The 22,874-nt window shown below is 35.2% G+C and overlaps 1 protein-coding gene across 1 annotated transcript in view; it reads left to right on the top strand.

The window, feature by feature from the left end:
• DPYD (dihydropyrimidine dehydrogenase) overlaps positions 1–22,874 on the top strand; it is a 994,283-nt gene that overhangs the window by 34,940 nt on the left and 936,469 nt on the right. Inside the window, exon 2 of the mRNA XM_006169013.2 lies at positions 6,894–7,004. Coding sequence (XP_006169075.1) covers positions 6,894–7,004 — 111 coding nt within the window. The remainder of the gene's footprint in view (positions 1–6,893; positions 7,005–22,874) is intronic.

Genomic DNA, 22,874 nt, shown 5'->3' with positions numbered 1-22,874 from the left:
CTTGGATTTTTAATTAAGATACTCTTAAGCAAGCAAGTACTAAAAAGTTCAACTCTCTATTAATCAACATTTGTTAGATTGCTGCCTAGGTGAAGCAACAACTAACTGGTCAAAAGCATTAATTGATAGGTATTTCTGTTTTTCTGTTGGCTGAGAATATTTATTGAGAAAAAACGGCATTGTAATACAATGTTACACTGAAATAAAATTATGTGTGCCCGATTGCAAAAAAAGAAAGAAAAAGAGAATAACATGGATTTTACTGCTTTTGTTTTTATACCTGATGTAAAGCAGAATAGATAACTTTTAGTGGACTTAGGATAAACAATTACAAACAACATTTAAGCACAGCCTAAAGAAAAAAATTGATTCCTCATCTTAAGCCTTTAAATTAAAATGATCGGTATATATGTATCATTTTAATGGCTCAAAATTATAGTAAGTAATGACCAATATTGAATAGGTAACATTTGTTTATAATTTAACATACAAAGAATGAAGTTTCATGATGAATTATGTTTGGATTATCAATATTGTGATATAAAACAAAGCTACATTTTTGAAAGAGTACATGTAGGGGGCCAGCAGGTGGCGCGGTGGTTAAGGATGTTGGACACCCACATGGGCAACTGCGGTTCAGTCGTGGACGTGGTGGCTTGCTTTCTCACTTTCCCTCTCTCTCTTGCTCTGTCTCTCTCTGGTCAAATTAAAATAAATAAATAAATAAATTTAAATAAAATAATTCTTTAAAAAGAAAAAAAGAGTACATATAGGCCAAATGACTTCCTGAAATTAGAATTCAAGTTCTTGAATAATATTGAAGCTCTAATATTCCAAGACTGAGATTTGGTTATTTTATTTGTGAAGCAGAGCCCTATTATTGTAATCAAAATGGACTCCTCTTTGTGTTTTCAGTGGTAATACAGAAAAACTCCTTTTAGACGCAGAATACTAGTTTGTAAGTTTCTACATTCCAGCTACTTGCCAGGATAGTGCTCACAGATGAAGCAGTGAGAACATATAACTATGACTGGATTTCATGTACTTGGCTCTGGATCATATTTTATCATTTCTTAAACTACATAAAATTAGTGCAGTTACATTTTCTCAAATTCTGTTTTTCTAACTTTAAAATCACCAGTGCATTTTTATTGTGCTACTGAAAAAGATTGGGAAAACCAAAGGCCAAATTTTTTGGTGAGAAAAAAATCTCCCTCTATATGTAATATACCCCATATCTGAAAGGGTTAATGGGGCTCATAAAGTACTCAATTTATCCAGAGAGGGGACCCTGTGACCCTCTTAGGGCCTGGTTTTGGTCATTTCTTAGGAAGAATGCAATTTAGAACTCTCTTGTATTATTTTGCCAGCTGTTTAGTTATTGATGCTATTGACTTTTAGTTTTAAAAAGTCTTGCTTTAGAAAATTGTTTTTAACAGCTCTCAGCCACTCATGTCCTGTATTTTTATTTTATATCACTTTTCATTGGGGATATTATTAAGTCAAATCCTTGGTAACCATTCTCCACAATCCAATTTATTTTTACCCAAGATCCATTGAATTCAACTCATTGCCTTTTTGCAAAAGGTTAACCCAATATTTCATGTTATGTTATGCTTTCTACTTATGCTATATGAAAGAAAAGTTACCGTGATAAGCAGCCAATAAATTGCATTTAGAATGTTTATTCTCAAAAGTTACATTACTATGCTGACATAGATAAACATAATCATTTATCACAATATGGACTGTGGAAGTAAAAACTAAAATAAATGCAGCCATCTTTCTCGCATGTTACCTGTTTTGTTTGCTTTAAATGCTGGATAGAGTGAATACCCTTAAAACTGTTCAACATTTGATTCGAATTAATTTATGAGATTAATAGTGTTTCACAGCTCAATAGGCACGTAAAAAAACCCCCTGTGTTTATAATAAAAGTGTTTTCAGGGCCAGCAGGTGGCATGGTGGTTAAGGTGCTGGACTCCCACATGGCCAACTACAGTTTGTGTCCCAGACCTGGAGGCTTGCTTTCTCATTCTTCCTCTCTGTCTCTGGTCAAGTTGAAGAATAATAATAAATAATTAAAAAGAAATCATTATTTTTTTAAAAAAGAATTGTTTATATTAAAAGTGTTTTCAACTTTTTCTATAAAAGATTACTTAGATATTCTAATATTGATGTTTCATAGTAGATAGTCATTATTTCACTGTAAGGAAATGAAACTAGAGCTTTATTATGTTTGTTGTCTAGAAGACAAAGGTATATAACTTGATAGATTAAAGAAATATTGTGTTTGTCATATATAGAAATTACTAATAGTAATCTTAACACAATTATATTGGTCTAATCAAGCAAGTCCCAGTGATTTTTATGATTCAATATAATATACAACTAAATCTATTAATTGTAGCATTTATTGAAGTTTTATTTGTATCAGTTTTATTGTGACAATATCACAGAATTCATTCATATAAAGTGTAGAATTCAGAGACTTTTTACTGTATTCACAGTGCTTTGCCTCTATCACCACAAACATTTTTTACCCTCCTAAGCAAAACCACATATCTTTGGCAATCACTTTCCATTTCCTCCCAACTCCCTGCCTTAGCAATGACTAATCTATCTATCTCTACAGATGTGCCTATTCTGGACATCTTATGTAAATGGGATCATACAGTCTGTGGTATTTTGTAACTGTTATTCTCACTTAGCATAATGTTTACATGTTCACATTGTTTGTGAATTGTCCAAATTTCTTTGTTACTGATCTCTAATTCTATTCCATTATGGTTAGGGAACTCTGTTGTATGATTTAATCCTTTTTAAGTATATTGAGGCTTGCATTTTCACTTAACATTTGGTCTATTTTAGAGAACGTTCTATATACATTTGAGAAGAATGAATACTCTGCTGTTTTGGAATAGAGTGTTCCATAGGTGTCTATTAGATCTTATTGATCTTGTTTAAGTCTTCTCTTGCTCTGCCTAGTTGTTCTGCCCATTATCTAAAATGGCATATTGAGGTCTAAAACTGTTATTTTGTAAATGTCTGATGTTTTTGTTCAGTTTCATTAATTTTTTCCTAATGTATTTTGGGCCTTTTTATGGGTAAATACATATTAAAAATTGTTGTATCTTTCTCAGAGATTGAACCTTTATCATTATAAAATGTTTCTTTATCTTTAATAACGTCTATTGTATTTAAAGTCATTTTATTTTTGTTTTAAAAATTTGGTAGAGGGTGAATGGGAGAGAGAAAGTGAGAAAACATCCCTTTTGGGAATGATCACATTTCAATACTTTCTCCTCCATTTTTTGTTTGTGTTTGTGATTTTGGGGATACACACATACACACTGAGCATGTTTTTCAAGCTCTCAGATCTGGGATTTGAACTGTGTATTTGGCCATGTGGGATCTAGTCACCTTAACCTCTGTGCCACCAGTTGGTGCCTAAAGTCTATGTCGGAATTAATGGGTATTAATGTAGTACTCCAGTTTTTATATAGTTGCTTTCATGTAGTTGGTATTTATATCATGTCTTTTTCCATGCTTTTACTTTTAACCTATTTGTGTCATTAAATCTAAAATGTGACACCCATAGATAGTACCTAACTAGATATTGTTTTTAATCCAGTCTGACAGTTTACATTTCAACTGTCTTCTATAATTTCATTATTACCTATTTGTTACTGGTCTGGTCATGCCTTATCCTCTTCCAGTCCTCCAGCCCACTGTCTCATAGGCACTTACATGTAGTTCAGCCTGTTTCAGACTGACCAGGCTAAGGATTTGAACTGCACTTGCCACATGGATTCTGGCTTTTCTTGAACAGAACATCATTGCTTTATCCCAGAGACAACCTGGTTAAGGTTTAAAGGCTTGCTTAAGACAGGGTTTGAAATTATTTATTGACTTACTCAGGTGTTATTTAATAGTATTTATGTGTGTTAAAAATATTTTCATGTAATAAATATCTTTATAAAATTAGCTAGGATATTTAGCAAATGATTACTTAAGGTATGTTTATTGTGGAACTACAATAGTAGAAGGGGAAAACAATATTTTGAGTATATATAATTTATGTTATCTATTTAATTTGGTCTTTTTGATAGTTCTTTATAGATCCTCAAAAGGGTTCATTTTTATGTATGAAAAAGATGAGCACGATCCGTGAATTTTTATTAATTTATGTATGTACATTTGTATGATATAGGGCACGTGTACTCTCTAGAGGGAGAGACAGAGAGATATAGTGGGGAAAGGAAAGTCAGAAAGCACCCCTCAGAGAGTGTGGCCATGCTGCTTTCCCTTGTCCTCCATTCTCTTCCTGGAGTTTTGGCACACATGTGCATATACCAGGTGTGTTTTTCAAGTCCACAGATTAAGGACTCACGCTGTAGGCCATGTGAGATCTAGTTGCCTTCATCATCATGTTGCTGGCCGACCCAACCCCATTAATTTACAGAGAATCAAATCTGTATTTGGAAGGAGATCTTGGAATTGGGCAAATCTGGTAGGAATTTTGTCCTCAAGGGGCACATCAAATTCTTACCCAAGCCTGCAAGAAAAAAAATCAGAGAGAATTACTGTTGCACATAGCTTTTTTTTTTAAAGAATTATTTTATTTTAACTTTATTTATTATTATTAGCATTATTATTTTCCAGTTTGATCAGAGAGAGACAGAGAGAGAGAGAGAGAGAGAGAGAGAGAGAGAGAGGAAGTGAGAAAGCAAGCCGCCAGGTCCGAGACTTGAACTGTGGTAGGCCATGTGGGAGTCCAGCGCCTTTATCCACCAAGCCGCTTGCCAGCCCCGCACATAACTTTTGGATTGCATTTCTCCCTTACTTTAATTTTTATATTTTTATAGTTTCAGAAAGCTGTTGTTTTTTTAATTTTTCTTTTTTTTTTGAGTGGGTTTTTTTTTTTTTTTTTTTATTTTCCGTCCCGCTCTCCAGACAGACAGAGAGAGACATAGAGACATCCCCCGGGGGGATGGTCACGCCGCAATCTCTTCTCCTCCATTCTCCTCCCGGGATCTTGGGCACGCACGCACATGCGCCCGGCATGAGTTTTAAGCCATCGGGTCCGGGACACGAACCACGGTCGACTACGTGGGAGTCCAGCAACATAGCCATTACGCTAACTGCTGGTTCCCTGTTTTTTTAATTTTTAATTTAAGTCTTCTGATTCAGCTATTGCTTATTTTTGTGTGAAGAAACCAAAGATCAAAAATGATGCATTATTTAACTCAAAAGTTACAGGATCAGTAACAATTAAAAGTAAAAATCCTTGATTTTTGAGTCACTTATTTTACAAGCATGAGCATATACTACATTAGTTATTTGGTGATACATATTTTTAAAAAATTGGTCCCTATGATAGCGTAGTGGAAATACAACTGAACCTTTATGGAAAAGATCCTGTTTTCACATCCTGAAACCTCCCTGAGCACAGTGAATGTGTATTCACATGGCTGTGATATGAGCTGACTGAGACAGGATGGATTGTGACATGAAGATCCTATTGTGGGTGCCCCCTCTCTTATTTGTGTCTCTCATGGAAATTAATTGATTAATTAATTTTAAAAATCTGTTATTCTTAATTCAAAGCATACACAGTTAAGAGAAAACATGTATAAAGTAGCAGTTACTATTTAGACTGGTATGCCCTGGTAGAGATGTGTGAGTGATCTAAGACCAAAAAATAGATCTGTATTAGTCAGGGAAAACTTTCTGGAAGAGAAAGACTTTGACAATGAATGTCCTTTTAATTGGCTGTGGTGAAGGTGGCTAGTATGATTTCAATACAATCTCAATAGCCACTTTTTAATTTGTGTCTCAATCCAAATTTCTTTACCTTAACTTCTGCAATCTCAGTTATGCATTCTCTAATACAAAATTAACTAATCACTTTTCCATGGGAAAGCTCTTCAACTATTAAAAACCTGTATGTCTCTTTTAAATGCTTTCTCCAGGTTTTTCTTCGGCTATTACATATCTCTTTTGAACAGATAAACATTGTTGAAAGATGTTGGAAGAAAATGTTAATTGAAGCATTTGCGCACCGTGGTTTCTCCCCGCTAGTGAAAGTGTAGTTTGTGATGGTTGTTGACATTGATCTGTCTGTTTTTCCTCAAGAATTATTTTTTGCCAGTTATTATTTCTGACAAGTTAGAAATTATTGCATATTTGTTCAGTATAAGTCAGTTATTATAAACTGACGTAAATCTCTGAGAAGTCATGTCACATTTTGGACATATTTTGACCTATTTGTCAGTTTATACCATTAAGTTTTTCCTTTTTTTTGGGGGAGAGGTTTTTGCTATAGGGTGTGTCCGCTCGCCAGACAGAGATAGAGAGAGAGACAGAAAGCGAGAAATCACCCACCGGGGGGATGGCCATGCCACAATCCCTTCTCCTCCATTCTCCTCCCAGGATCCTGGGCACGCACGCACATGCCCCTGGCATGAGTTCCAAGCCACCAGTTCCGGGTCGCCAACCGCGGTCCACTACGTGGGAGTCCAGCGACATAGTCATTACGTTAACTGCTGGTCCCCCATTAAGTTTTTTCTAAAAACCATTGGTCTGTCTCACTTTTTCCATGTTAAATTTTTAAATCAAAATTTTCCCATACTGAATTTTTTTCCCTTTTTCTTAAACCAAGTATGGAATGTTTCACCTAGTTTTTTTTAACTACCATATTGTTAGTCATTCTTCTAATTTGTTTAGCTCACATGTAATCTTTGTTTATTTCCTCAGGTTTCATAAAAATTTTCTTTCTCAGTGAAGCCTTTCCTAAGGGAGATATGGGGGGAATCCTAAATAAAATTTTTATTTTTTAAAATGTCAACGTATTTACATATGTGTTTATATATTGTTTATGCTGTCTCTAGAGCATCCTGGCATTAAATCCTCGAATACAAACTCATACAACTCTGCGTTCCACGTCAGCCAAGAAATTAGACAAGAAACATTGGAAAAGAAACCCTGATAAGAACTGCTTTGTAAGTACCACTGATACATGATTTCAGCTGAAAATTATTTTGTAAGATAAGATTTTGTGTATACTTGGAAATGCAATTATTAAAGTATAGCTGTGATAGTTTTCATATTTTAAGTATTTTATATAGAATATTCTCAAAGTGTTTTTAATTTCACTGCTTTAAAAAGTCCCTATATCAGTTAAAAATTATATAGATTTATTATGGTGTCAAAATTTCTTCTCTTGACGTTATTAAGATTTTTTTAAAAGATTGTTTCATGTAATGACACAGTGATATGAAGGATTTTCCATATTATAGATATCATCTAACTGAAAAGATTATAAATTCACTGACATCTACAAAGTGTTTGAAAATATACCCTTCTGGAAACATATGCCTATTGGAGGTTTAATATGAACTTTCAATATGTCCAGGTGAAGTACAGGAAGAATTCAGTGTTCTCTGAGATTACTGATTGCTGGAACTATTTTAACTTGGCCTAGGAGGTTATCATAGGACTGGGCCTGTGAGACCACAACTGGGATATAAGTACAACCTCAAATGCAGTATTTAAAATGCCATCTTAGCAGCATATAAATAAGCGCATTCAGTAAGAAATCCTTTTTACCAAATTTCCTAAAGTTAATTTCCCAAAAATCAATTTTACCATATTAATTAGTGAGATTACTAATAATATTAGTTTATTTGCCATTAGCTCTTCAGAAATTTTTTTATACTTTTTTATCATATGTATGATTTCATGTTATTTTATTTTTGAGAGGTTTTTGCTATAGGGTGCATGTGCTCTCCAGAAAGACAGACAGAAAACGAGAAATCATCCCCCCAGGGGTGATGACCACAACGCAATTCCTTATCCTCCGTTCTCTTCAGAATCTTGGGCACGCATACATACGCGCTCGGCATGAGTTTAAGCCACCGGGTCCAGGACTCGAACTGTGGTTCACTACATGGGAGTCCAGCGACACAGCCATTACGCCAACTGCTGGTCCTGATTTTATGTTATTTTTATGTAATTCCTTTTTCCTCCCTAGATTATAAACTTTTTGAGGATGGAAATGCTGACCTGTGCTCATGTGTGTGTATTTAATTTTTATTTTTTGATCACTGGCTACCCATCATAGTTTTCTGAATTAAAAAAACAGGAGTGAAAAGAAACAATATGACTTAGAATATCACATAGACACTTAATCACAGACCTGGATTTGGAATTTGTTTTTCCTTGCCTCAATTTTGTGAGTTCTATTTTCTACCATAATGTTTCTAGAAGAGATTTCTAAAAGGACACCAATGTGGTTCAAATTAAATAAAATAATAGACAGAATAAAAGGTATGATCCTTTATAATGATGTGAACATTTGAAGGACATTGACATAAGAATAATATAATTTTCAACTTTCAACAACTTAAAAAGCTGTTAAATACATCATATTTAAATCTCTCATTTAAAAGTCATAAAAACTATGATCCAGAGAAATTAAATTACTTCCCAAAGGTCTCTAATTAATAAGTGATCATACTATTTATGGTAAAAATTTTACAGAATTTTATGTAATAGAAACTTTCTCTAGTATGATTGCTGTTGTTATTATTTTATAGAAAGTAGCATTTTAATGTCACTGTCTCCCTTGAAATATTATCTTCCTGTGACTTCCAGACATGTAGTTTCCTAATTTTCTTCTTAACTCATTGGTATTGTTTCTTTAACTCCTTCCTGACTTCTTTGTTGATGATTTTTCATCTCACTGGGAAACATAGCAATGCTCTGAGGTAGTTCTCTGTCGTTTTCTTTCTCTTTCTCTCTTTCATTTAAAATAAACACTACCTGCGTAATCTCATAACCTTGTCTCACCTTTTTCTTTTCTTTTCTTTTTTAATTTGCCAGAGGATGTATGCACTGCCAGAGAAAGAACAAGGAGAGGGAGAAAGAGCTCCTCCCACCCCAATGGGGCATGATCACGCTCAATCCCTTCTCTTCCATTTCTCTATCCTGTTGGGATTTGGGGCATGTGTACACACACTCACGGTGTGTTTTTCAAGCTGTTGGGTCTGGAATTTGAATTGTAGTCACTCATGAGGGATCTGTTTTTCTTAACCATCAGGCCATAGGGCCAGCCCTTCTCCTCACTTTTAATAGAGTCTTTGGACAGATGACTCCTGCATTTTTATTTGTAAATTTCATTTATATCCCTGGCTCTATAACCACTTGCCTACTGAATGTCTCCACATAGATGTATAATAGGAATCTCAACGTTAATATATGTATTGTAAATCCAAATTATGATCTTGGCTTGAAAACTTATTTTCCCTAAACTCTTCTCCATTGAGCTTTCATTTACAGCAAAATATAAGAGCCTTTGTTTTCTTTATTCTCTCACCTCCCATAACTACTTAAAAGACCCTTTTGGCCATGCTTTCTGAGCGGGTTCTTCAAAAAATTAATGGAAAATGCATACCATGAATTATGAATGGTTTTCAAATTCTTTTGCCTAAAAATAAATTTGTACTTTAATTCCTTTGTCCCATGGACTTTTGAAGTCTTTCTTTCTTTCTTTTTTACTTTCTTTCTTTCTTTCTTTCTTCCCTTCTTCCTTCTTTCCTTTTTTTTTCTTTCTCTTTCTCTCTCTCTCTCTCTTTCTTTCTTTTTGGAAGTTTTGCCTTAAGGTACATGTACTTGCCAGAGAAAATGAGCAAAAGAGAGACAGTGAAAGGGAAAGTCAGAATCACCCCGTGGAGGGATGACCATGCCACATTCCCTTCTCCTCCTGGGATCTTGCACATGCACATACACGTTCCCAGTGTGAGTTTCAGCCACTGGGTTGGGGACTCAAATTGCATGGTGGGCCATGTGGGAGCCCAGTGACATAACCAGTATGCCATCTATCGGTCCCCTAAGCCTTTATGTACATTTGGAATCTGGCTGCCTCTCGTCATCAAGATACCAACCACCACCATCTCTCAGATGATTGAAATTAGCCTTATAATGAAATAGCCATGCATATGGCTTTCACCTGTAGAGTCTGTTCTAAACGATACATCTAAGAAATTATTTTAAAATTTCTGTGCTCAGAATATTCAGTGATTTTTTTTAGCTCTCTTGGTATTTGCACAATTTTATTTGCACAATTGTTACCTCAGCAAGTCTTTCTCTTATCTAAAACTCTAATTTACCCTTCCTACTTAGCACTTCTTAGCCTCAATTAATTTTTTTTCATAGCACTCATTAGTAATATTTTGCATTTTTTACTCATAATTTGTTGATTGTCTTTTTCTATTAGAATGTGAAGTTCAGTAGGGCAGGGATTTTTGTGTTTTGTTTCACTAACTTTAAGAACTGCCTCTGAAAAGGTAGTTGGTATTCACTAAATATTTGTTGAATGAATGCATGCATGAATAAATGAATAGAACTGTTTTTAAATATTCTCTACATTTTTACTATAGGAATTCTTTCTTTCCTTCTTTTATTTTATTTTATTTTTTTAGGATTACATATTTTCATGCATAGTGCTTTGTATTTTCCAGAGAATCTTTGCATATTACATTTTGATTTTTACTGTGAGACTCAGATTCATTTGCTCATTTAACCGGTGACAAAGGCTAGGAAGAAGAATAAGTGATTTACTTAAATTCATTGAAATTACTTAATGTTGCAATTAGATCTAGAATTCTCGTCATCAGGATGTAATGTGTCCTTTCCAGTATATCACTTTTCCTAGTTAGAAAAGACAAATAAGATTATGAGAAAATAGACACAGCAAAGTTAAGGAAAATACTTGTCATATTTGTGATCTGTAAACTTCCATTATTTGTGAAGATAGCAAGAGTAATATTTTTAGCCAAGTCCCTTACCACCAAATATAAAAAGTAAACATAGGGGCCAACAGATGGCATAGTGATTACAACTGGACTCCCATATGGCCAACCATGGTTTAAGTGCCAGACCTGGTAGCTTGAAACTCATGCCAGGTGCATGTGCATGTGTGCTCAAGATTCCAGGAGGAAAAGGTATTTCAGCATGGCCATCCCCCCGGAGGGTGAGTTCTCACTTTCCCTCTCACTGTCTCTGTCTCTCTCTCTCCAGTGAATGCACAGGCCCTAAGGCAAAGACCTCTATCAAAAAAAAGTAATATAAATATTTATTATTTTTATTTTTCTCTTTGCTTTGCTTTTACAATGTTCTTGTTTTTATTTAATTCAAATAATCGCTAACTTATCACTCCTTGCATATTTGTATCTGGGTTGTAGGTTGGGTTGTTTTGAAGCCTCAGAGAAGACATTTTTCTTGAGGTATTGTATAGTCCTCTCTTGCTCTCTTGCCTTTCTTACGTCATTCTCTTACTTCTTTGGTGCTTGAAGCATCCATATTTCAACCACTGTATGGAGTGCTATACAAGGATGAATAAAATATACAAAAAACAAATAGTCTAAAATTATTTATTAAAGTAGACACTGATTTGGTTTAAATAAATAAATTATAAGCTTCTTAAAAAATAGCAACTGCTTGACCTGTCAGAGTGCCCTAAGAATGGCAATTCTGAAGTTTTTGCCCAGGAATTTACTGGTAGTTTAATACCGTTCTAGCACTAATTGGAAACTCTGAATTCAGTAGGGGATTTAAACTGGCAAATGTGTTTATACTGGTTAATGAAGCACGAAGCAGTTATTTCCAGTATCTTTTAAGCAGGTGTTCTATAACTGCTGTTTATTTTTGCCATTTTGAAAATGTTGAACTGTCCTAATTACATAAATATTTTGCACTCATTTTCTATGAACAATTTTTGAAAACCAGAAAATGTTATGTATCAGAAAACTTAATCTCTAGTGAAAGGAGAAAGCAAAGACAGTTAAATTCAGTCAATTATTAGACATGTTTTAAGTAATTTTAGAAAATTTTTTTCTGAATGCATGACATATAGGTGCTCACAGTAAAAACATAAAAATAAAAATAAATCATAATGTGCATTAAAAATCTATGGGCCAGCCAGTGGCATGGTGTTTAAGGAGTTGAATCCCACATGGACTACTGTGTTGTTTGAGTGTTGCACTGGACATCTTGAAAAAACACGCCAAATGTGGAGGAGTGGGGCCTAAAGAAGGACATTTGGTGAAGGGATACAGAGGTAGAGCATTGACGGGATGGGGAGGTGTGGTGTTATTGGTTGAAGATATTTTGATCAACGGGACTGGAGAGAAATGTTAACATACTGAAATGCTCACACTGTAAGCTAAACAATGTGATTGAATGTATATACAAAAAATAAATAAATAAATGAAATAAAAAAAAAAAAGAAAAGAAAAGAGAAAACACTCCATACCCCAAATCTTGAAAGAACGGAGGAGAAGGGATTGTGGCATGGCCATATCCCTGCTGGGGACTTTTTCACTTTCCTTCTCTCTCTTTCTCTCTGTTCCTCTCTTTGGAAAGTGCACCCATCCTATAGTACAATTTTTTTTTTAAATTGCTGCCTTGTATTCCTATTTCTAAATGCTTTTTGTAATGTAACTCATTGAATCCTCAGAACCACACTATTGAGGTAGTTATACTTTATCTTCATTCATAAAGAAGGGAACTGAGACACAAGGAAGCTTAATAAATGTTCTAAGTCATAGCTGAATGTTGGACCTAGAGATTAAACTCTTGTAGTCTGGTATGAGAGCTTGTTAAGTAGGATTTGTTTTTAAATAAGAAAATAATAAATCATTGAATTTTTTCTTATAGACAATGAAAATGAGTAAATAATGTCTAGGTTCTGATCAGTCTTGTGTGTGTGTGAGAGAGAGTGAGCGAGAGAGAGTCACAATCTCTGTTACTATTTTGCTTCTGTATTTATTCTCCACTAGCAGTGGGTTGCATGCCGTGTCGCTTGTCACATTGCGCTATTTGGCATAAAGATGAATATGATAGAGGCCTTACAGAGAAGTTCTTACATTCTTTTGGATAAGACAGAGATATCAATAAATAGTAACAGTATCATTTTAAAGGAAGCACAATGAAGGAATTTTAAGTGTCAATGCAAGTCACATTTGCCTTTAGCTGAATCAATCTGGCTTGAGTGTGGAAGATGAACTTAATAAGGACGATGGGAGGCAAGAATTCAGGAGTTAGGATGAGGCAAGTGTGGCACTGGTTTTAGGTACAAAATGTGAGGACCTGCCAAAACAGTAATCAAAATAACTAATAAATGAAAGATGTACGTAGGGTCATATTGTTTTTCTTTGCCTCGGGCTCCAGTATAGGTTAGCTGGTGCTGAGCATAGCGTGTAAAGGGCTGGCAGAGATGACCCTCTGGCTAAGAAGTGCTATTGCATAGGGGAGGGGGAGAGTGAGATGAGAACCACAGGAGCACAGTAGGAGTTTCTAGGAGGGAGAGGTCAGTATGTTTTCTCATACATGATTTCTTGTGCTCTAAATGTGGTTAACTTACAGAAATTATCCTTAAGGCTTGTCTCGTTTTCCAGGCTCATTTTTCCTTCTCAAGTTTACATGACTAGGGACAAAATTCACTTAAACAAAGTTACCACTCAATCTCATTCACTCTTGCTTGAAATAGCCAGCCACTTGGCTTAATTAAATTTGATATAGAGTGCATATCCCAATATTGATATATCACATTCACACTAGAAATTACAATTTTCATTAAGAGATATTTTTGCTATAAGGTCACATGTGTTTGCCAGAGAGACAGGCAGAGAGAGAGAGAGAGAGAGAGAGAGAGACAGACAGACAGACAGACAATGAGAAATCACACCCTGCCCCCTAAGGGAGCATGGCCACAATACAATCCCTTTTCCTCTTGGGATTTTGGGTATGCATGCACACATGCCTGTCATGAATTTTAAGTCATTGGATCCGGGACCCAAACTGCAGTCAACTATATGGGAGTCCAGCGATGTAACCATTATGCCATCTGCTGGTTCGGAATTCCAATTTTTTTTTAAGAGAGATTTTTGCTATAGGGCACATGTGCTTGAGAGAGAGAGAGAGACAGAGAGAGAGAGAGAGAAATCACTCTCTAGGGGTAATGGCTATGCCACAATCCCCTCTCCTCCATTTTCCTCTTGGTATTTTGGGCACTCACGCACATGTACCTAGCATGAGTTTCAAGCCGTTGGATCTGGGACTTGAACTATGGTCAACAACATAGGAGTCCAGTGACATAACCATTACAACATTTGCTGATCCCCAGAATTCCCATTTTTAAGCTCCAAAACTAAATGAATATTTGACCAGATTCATAGGAAGATAGTCATGCTTTGTCTACTCTTGCTTCTCCTTGCATAAATTTTTTGAGAAGTTTTTTTTGTTATAGGGTGTGTGCGCTCACCAGAGAAACAGAGAGAGACAGAGAGATAGAAAGTGAGAAATTACCCCCAGGGGAATGGTCACGCTGCAGTCTCTTCTCCTCCATTCTCCTCTCGGGATCTTTGGCAAACACACACACGTACCCGGCGTGGGTTTAAGCCACCAGATCTGGGACTCAAACCACAGTCGACTACATGGGAGTCCAGCCATTACGTTAACTGCTGGTCCTTCTTCTTGCATAATATTTTAAAACAATTTCTCAAGCTTGAGCTTGGTTTCTTGATTGCTAACAGTAGCTTTGTTTCAAAAATAAACTTAATGCCTGAACAAATTTCTGAAATTAAAAAAAAGTAACTGAAATCAAAATTCTTTGCAACTTAATACTTTCTTGACTAGGTGAACAATGCAGTGTTTGTGTAGAGAATATAAATATCAAGCTAGAAACTCAGGCATTCAAATGATAAAACCTTTTATTTTTCTCTAACTGAACCTAATTTCTATTCTTACCATCTCTGGGAGTGGAAACGTCATCTCTGTCACTTTTAGAACTCTTTTTTTTTTTTTTTTTGCCTGCTTGACCCTCTTTATTTCTCTGGGCTGACATCTGAGTTTTGGAAGGTTGTGCCAAGTGTGGGAGGGGAGATGAGGCCAGCTGTTTCTTCCTGTCATCTTTCTAGTAGTAACCACTGTGGGGGCTTTGGAGCAATCCCTCATTCCCATTCCTCAGATCCCTACTTGCCCCTTACCCCCCACATACACCTCTAGAAGCCACTCTTGACCACATGGCAGTCATTTTGATGTGCTCCTCAGTACTGGAGCTCATAAAACTTCATGGGCAGTCTTCTCCCTGGTCTTTGTCTAGTTAGTGAGTCAGATTCCCCGTCTCATGATTTCCACACATCTGGCTGGTATTGCCAGCCCTCTGTAAACAGCTGGAGTCTCTGGGTACTGATCTTCCTCCAGGATCTACTAGTATCTCTGGACCTTTTCCTTCTCTTTTCATTCTTGTCTTGTCTCTTCATCAATAAAATATTTGTGTAGTCTAGGTGAGAAGGATGAAGGTGGGAAAAAGTTACTTTTAACTCATCATATGCTCCCTCCTAAATCCACTGTCAGAGGAAAAAGGAGGGATTATAACAAACTACCGCCATTCATAAAGTCTGATTTTGTGCTTGGATTTAACAGGATTGATGATTTTCCTTGTTTTTCATCCAGCAAGTTCTCAGCTGAGTGCTGGTATTGAGTAGGGAATGAAGGGCAAGCTCCCATTTTGAGTAGAAGAAATTATAGAAAGGAGGGTAAGGGTTGGCAGGACCATGGAGACACCATAAGGGAATCTGGTCTATATTTGCACAACCCTGAGAGTGACTGCCAATTTAATTTTGTGCCATAGGTACCTCACTTACCTTGTCCTATTACTGGCCCTTAATATGGCTGCCAACAAAAGCACTCCTGTCCTGGAGGTTCCAGCCAGTTTCAGCACCTAGAAATGTCCCCAGAGATGCTTAAACATAGGTAGAAACTGCCAAACCACAGTAGGAACCAGGTGGATTTGGATGACACAGGTGGCCACAGAACTACTGACTGACTAACTGGGTGGGCTTCCCTGGTCTTTTTAATTCACACTACCACACATTGTGCATTATTGAATTCTTTGGGACCACTGGTGAGGTACAATTTGGCTGTTTATATTTTTAAACTATTAGTTAGTTTCATTTGTTGAGAACTTTGTAGTGAATTATATAAAAAATAGTTTGTTTGAAATAAATATATTTTAAGTGGTCATTTCTGACAATCTCTTTACTAATTCTGATAAATGTAATAAATCTAGTAACTAATTGTGTGCAAGTGTTTATATGAGGATAGACATTAATTCAAGAGACTGACACTTGGAAGGAAATACAAGTTTAAAATGTGAGCAAAAAGAAAAAGTAACACAGAGAAAAATATACTGTGAGATATTACCCTCTAGAAATTCTTACATCAAAGTATAAAATTTTAAATAGAACAGGGATATTGAGTCTAAAACCCAGCCTTATGGTCATGTAGACATATAGACATTGTAATTTTGAAATATAGATGGGGATTTTCATAGTATAAATTCTGACATAGAACTAGTACTTATTTTAATATAGTAACAAACTGCTTATGAGAAGACATTTTGAGTAGAAGTTTTAAAGTCTACTTACAGATTTCAAAATAGGAACTTTAAGCAATCTTAGTTATACTTCTCTTGGTCATTACATTCCCTGCCATAGTTTCAGTGACTATTTGTGTTCTTATTGACAGATCAGTATCTCTAACCAAGAGCCCACCTGCACCAAAGCACTTATTATGGTAGTTACACCTGGATGTTTTACTGGTCTTTTAATATTACGATGTTCAACACTAAAGTAGTCAACCCTACTCCACTGTGATTTGTGTCTTACATGTTAACACTAATCACTTTGTTACCAAGACAAGATATCTTGGAGCCATTCTGGACCCTAAAAGTGCTATAGTCAACAACAATAGAGTAATTCTCATAGAGTAAAAGGAGGCTGCATTTAAAAAATATAAGATAAATAGATTTCATATTTTGTCATTTGATTATCCTACATTTGTGTTTGTTCTAGGATCTGTGAAAGAAAGCATGCATGAGGAGAGAGTATAAAATATTTTAATTGAAGTAAATGTCTTTTTATTTTTTTTTTTTTTTTTTTTTTTTTTTTTAGAGAGAGATTTTTGCCATAGGGCATGTGCACTCAACTGAGAAACTGAGAGAAAGTGAGAGAAACCACTCCCAGGGTCAGTGGTCATGCTGCAATTCCTTCTCCTCCATTCTCTTTTGGATTTTGGGTATGCATATACATGTGCCCTGTGTGAGTTTCAAGCCTTTGGGTTTGTGACTTGAATTGTGGTGAGCCACGTGGGAATCCAACACCATTACCACTACACTATCTGCTGGACCTAAAGTCTACTAATTTTTATTGATGTTGTGAGTATATGTGATGGTTTTTTATCGCTCTGGAAATACATGGAAAGGCAACATTTACTATAAAAAGACATGTGGACAATGGTCATTGTAACTGTAAGATTGCAACTCAGTTCAGTTTAGGATAATTTTTTAAACTATCCCAGAGTAAAAAAGGAATTCTTTTGAGCGTTTGAATCATACCATGTTTAATGGCTCTCAAACATATGATTATTTTCCTTTTCCCAAATTATGTTAACTCAAAATTGATAGACATTTGAACAGCGATCAGTTTGCCTACAGCATCTTGATTTGAGAAAAATCCTATATGTAACCATTTCTGTGAGTACATTATGTAAACATAAGTTGCATAAATTTTCATGATCTTGAAAATACTTGTCCTAAAGAGTAATTTTTTATTATAATCCAAAACTTTGTCCTGGACTAGAGAAAAGATCATGACTTCGCCTAATTATTTTATGTCACTGGACATATTGCTACACTGAGAAATGTAGTGTGGCTGTATGGGCCAGGCTAGTAAAATGAGATATTTTGGTGATAATAGTACTGCATAAAGGAAGATTCACATGATTTATTTTCATCTATAGAATATGAGGACTTAAAATATGCATAGTCAGGAGCCATCAAGTGGCCTGGTAGTTAAAGTGCTGGATCACACAGAACTGACTACGGTTCAAGTCATTGACCAGGCAGATTGAAAATCTTGCTTGGCCTGTGTGTGTGCCCAAAATATCAGAAGGAGAATGGAGGAGAAAAGATTGCAGTGTGGCCATCCTCCTTGGAGGAGCAAGGGATGGTTTCTTACTTTCCTTCTCTCTGTTTTTCTCTGTCTTCTCTGGCAAGCACACATATCTTATGGCAAAACTTACAGGTGGAAAAGAAGAGAAGCATAGTACATGGAATATGAGGAGAAATTAAAAGATAAGGGGAAGGTAAAAACAGATGTATATTCTTCATGTTCTTGCTTCCTTTTTCCGGTAATCATAGCCATTTGTTCCAGATATAACTATGAAATTTAAGAAACAAAAGTCAAGCTATGAACCTGAGTTATATCCTACAGATAAAGAACCACTGAAAGAGGCAAGCAAGGAGTTAAAATGCTATAGTATCATTTTAGAAACTGTACATTAGTCACAAAGTAAAATAATAGGGCATTCCTTATAGGAACATAAGTTAGAAATGATGCAAACATAAAGAAAAAGAGTAGGATTGGTAATGGAAATGTTTGATGAAGTTCAAAGCTATAGAATTGACAGGATTTTATGAACAATACAATAAGAATTAAGAGTAAAGAACAATTTTTTTTTTAACTTGGGCAACTGACTATGTGGTGGCATATATTATTATATGAAAGTAACATGGAGGAAAGTAAGGATTCTGTCTAGTTTTTTTTTTTGAGTTGTCAATTTATATATTATTTTCTTTCTTATATATATAGTCTGTTAGGATTTTTAAACTACTTTCAATAACAGTATCAAACCCCGTAATAGAACCAAAAGATTTTTTTACTCCAAATCTAGCTGTCTCTTTTGTTAAAAAAATTATAAGTAAATATATTTATGTATATATACATAAATAAATATGTTTATAGAGAGAGTATATGTGAAAAGAGAAGAGAGAATGATTTTTTTTTTTAGAGAGAGATTTTTGCCATAGGGCATGTGCACTCAACTGAGAAACTGAGAGAAAGTGAGAGAAACCACTCCCAGGGTCAGTGGTCATGCTGCAATTCCTTCTCCTCCATTCTCTTTTGGATTTTGGGTATGCATATACATGTGCCCTGTGTGAGTTTCAAGCCTTTGGGTTTGTGACTTGAATTGTGGTGAGCCACGTGGGAATCCAACACCATTACCACTACACTATCTGCTGGACCTAAAGTCTACTAATTTTTATTGATGTTGTGAGTATATGTGATGGTTTTTTATCGCTCTGGAAATACATGGAAAGGCAACATTTACTATAAAAAGACATGTGGACAATGGTCATTGTAACTGTAAGATTGCAACTCAGTTCAGTTTAGGATAATTTTTTAAACTATCCCAGAGTAAAAAAGGAATTCTTTTGAGCGTTTGAATCATACCATGTTTAATGGCTCTCAAACATATGATTATTTTCCTTTTCCCAAATTATGTTAACTCAAAATTGATAGACATTTGAACAGCGATCAGTTTGCCTACAGCATCTTGATTTGAGAAAAATCCTATATGTAACCATTTCTGTGAGTACATTATGTAAACATAAGTTGCATAAATTTTCATGATCTTGAAAATACTTGCATTTCTCCTTCCTTATGAATTCATGACATACTTACTGTACACAAGTATTTCTGAATATCTGATAAAAATGCCTCATTTAGATTACATGTTTTATAATTCAATTTGTCATATATTCATTCCTTCCATCTCTAAACTTAGAAGTAAATACATTTCACTTACTTTTTCTGATGTTCTACGATTTAGTCACTGTATGTAAGACAGAATTCAGCCGTTTGCCATAATGCTGTATTTTGTAACAATAACCCAAATAACAGTAGTGATGATGAGGATGATGGAGTCAGTAAGGGGAGACAGAACACTGAGCTAAGCTCTTCATAATAATAAATAAATTAATGGTTTACTAACTCTATAAAGCAAATACTCTTTCATGCTTTTGTTCTTTATACTCTCTTTCCTGTTTTATTTTTCTTCATTGAACATATTGCCAGCTAACAGACTGTTGCAAATGTTGCTTATTTTTTTCTGTTTTAGTTTGCTTTTCTGTTGACAGAAATGAATATCACACTGAGTAATTTGTGAAGACCAGAGGTTTATTTAGCTGATGATTTATCAGGTCCAAGATCAAGGGCTTGCATTTGGTAAGAGTCTTTGTTGGTGGAGACTCATAAAGTTCTGAGATTGTATTGAACATCATAAGTAAAGAACTTCAACAAGAGAAGTGCATGTGTTTCCTGATCTTACAAAGCTAATAAGAGCAGTCACAGGGCCCTCATCCTGATGATGTCTTCCAATTCCAGTCACTTCCCAAAGGCCCCACTTTTCAACAGCATAGTTGGATAAAAGTTCCACTCTTATAATGCCATCACAATAGGTATACAATTGCAATACTTAGTTTTGGGGGACACATTAAAACCATGGCAACCTGTTTGGTCTTTTCTCATTAGAATACAAGGTCTATGAAGACCTGTTTTGGTCACAGCTGTGTCCTCAGTGTCAGACATGTAATAAGTACTCAGTAAATAATGATTGAATGGAAGATTCAGCGTACATGTCAGACACTTCTTGTGCTAAGAATAATACATGTAAGACACTGTTCTTGTGCTGAGAATGTACACAAGAAGTCTTTGCTCTTATGGAACTTACATTTTGGTGTGTGATCATTATTATTGTTATCTTTATGAATTATTATAATTAGTACTTATTTTAATGACTAGAAAATAAGCTTGGAGCAGATAAGTGATTTTTTTATTGTCACATGAGTGATAGAGCTAGTATTATCAACTCTACAAGTAATCCGCACTTACATAAAACTTTATCTTGATTTTCCATTGAAGATTTTTAAAACTATTATCTATTCATTCATTTCTTTTAATATGACCAGAGAAACAATTTGTCATATATTCATTCCTTCCATCTCTAAACTTAGAAGTAAATACATTTCACTTACTTTTTCTGATGTTCTACGATTTAGTCACTGTATGTAAGACAGAATTCAGCCGTTTGCCATAATGCTGTATTTTGTAACAATAACCCAAATAACAGTAGTGATGATGAGGATGATGGAGTCAGTAAGGGGAGACAGAACACTGAGCTAAGCTCTTCATAATAATAAATAAATTAATGGTTTACTAACTCTATAAAGCAAATACTCTTTCATGCTTTTGTTCTTTATACTCTCTTTCCTGTTTTATTTTTCTTCATTGAACATATTGCCAGCTAACAGACTGTTGCAAATGTTGCTTATTTTTTTCTGTTTTAGTTTGCTTTTCTGTTGACAGAAATGAATATCACACTGAGTAATTTGTGAAGACCAGAGGTTTATTTAGCTGATGATTTATCAGGTCCAAGATCAAGGGCTTGCATTTGGTAAGAGTCTTTGTTGGTGGAGACTCATAAAGTTCTGAGATTGTATTGAACATCATAAGTAAAGAACTTCAACAAGAGAAGTGCATGTGTTTCCTGATCTTACAAAGCTAATAAGAGCAGTCACAGGGCCCTCATCCTGATGATGTCTTCCAATTCCAGTCACTTCCCAAAGGCCCCACTTTTCAACAGCATAGTTGGATAAAAGTTCCACTCTTATAATGCCATCACAATAGGTATACAATTGCAATACTTAGTTTTGGGGGACACATTAAAACCATGGCAACCTGTTTGGTCTTTTCTCATTAGAATACAAGGTCTATGAAGACCTGTTTTGGTCACAGCTGTGTCCTCAGTGTCAGACATGTAATAAGTACTCAGTAAATAATGATTGAATGGAAGATTCAGCGTACATGTCAGACACTTCTTGTGCTAAGAATAATACATGTAAGACACTGTTCTTGTGCTGAGAATGTACACAAGAAGTCTTTGCTCTTATGGAACTTACATTTTGGTGTGTGATCATTATTATTGTTATCTTTATGAATTATTATAATTAGTACTTATTTTAATGACTAGAAAATAAGCTTGGAGCAGATAAGTGATTTTTTTATTGTCACATGAGTGATAGAGCTAGTATTATCAACTCTACAAGTAATCCGCACTTACATAAAACTTTATCTTGATTTTCCATTGAAGATTTTTAAAACTATTATCTATTCATTCATTTCTTTTAATATGACCAGAGAAAGAGAAAGAAAATGAGAAAGGAAGCCACCAGGCCTGGTATTGAACTGTGGTTGACTAAGTGGGAGTGTCTAGTGCCTTAACTACCTTAACCATGCCATCTGCTGGTTACCATCTTATGGAGATATTTTTGTGTAAAAATCTTATCTACTAACATCACCCAGATTTCTTTAGGAATATATAGTATGAAGACCAGTAGATGGCATAGTAGTTATGTTCCTAGATTACCATATGACCAACCATGGTTTGAGTCCCAGACTCGGCAGCTTGAAACTCAAACATGTGCCTGAATGCCCAAAATCCCAAGAAGAGGATGGAGGAGAAGGGATTGCAGTGTGGCCATCCTCCTAGGGGGAGAGGTGTGATTTCTTGCTTTCTGTTTCTTTGTCTCTCTCACCACAAGCACATGCACCCTATAGCAAAAATCTCTCTCTCTCAAAAAGAAAAGAATATGTAGTATGCCCTGAAATAGCAATTAAAATATGAAGTTATTGATTGGTTGCTAACATCCATATAAGAATTAAAAACTCTAAAGAGTATCTCCTGAATATTTTGAATTAATATTAATCTAGTTGCTGAAAATAAGTAAGTTTACATAGCAATGAACTTTCTTAAAGAATTAATTTATTGTATCACACTTTTTTTTTTTTTTTTGGAGATGTTTTTGCTATAGGGTACATGCACTCACCAGGAAGACAGAGAGAGACAGAGAGACAGAAAGTGAGAAATTACCCCCCAGGGGGAATGGCCACGCTGCAGTCCCTTCTCCT

The sequence above is a fragment of the Tupaia chinensis genome, unplaced genomic scaffold, assembly GCF_000334495.1.
Source record: "Tupaia chinensis unplaced genomic scaffold, TupChi_1.0 Scaffold146687_1, whole genome shotgun sequence".
NCBI lineage: Eukaryota > Metazoa > Chordata > Mammalia > Scandentia > Tupaiidae > Tupaia > Tupaia belangeri.
The sequence above is the reverse complement of the archived record's forward strand: the minus strand, read 5'-3'. Positions and strand labels throughout refer to the sequence as shown.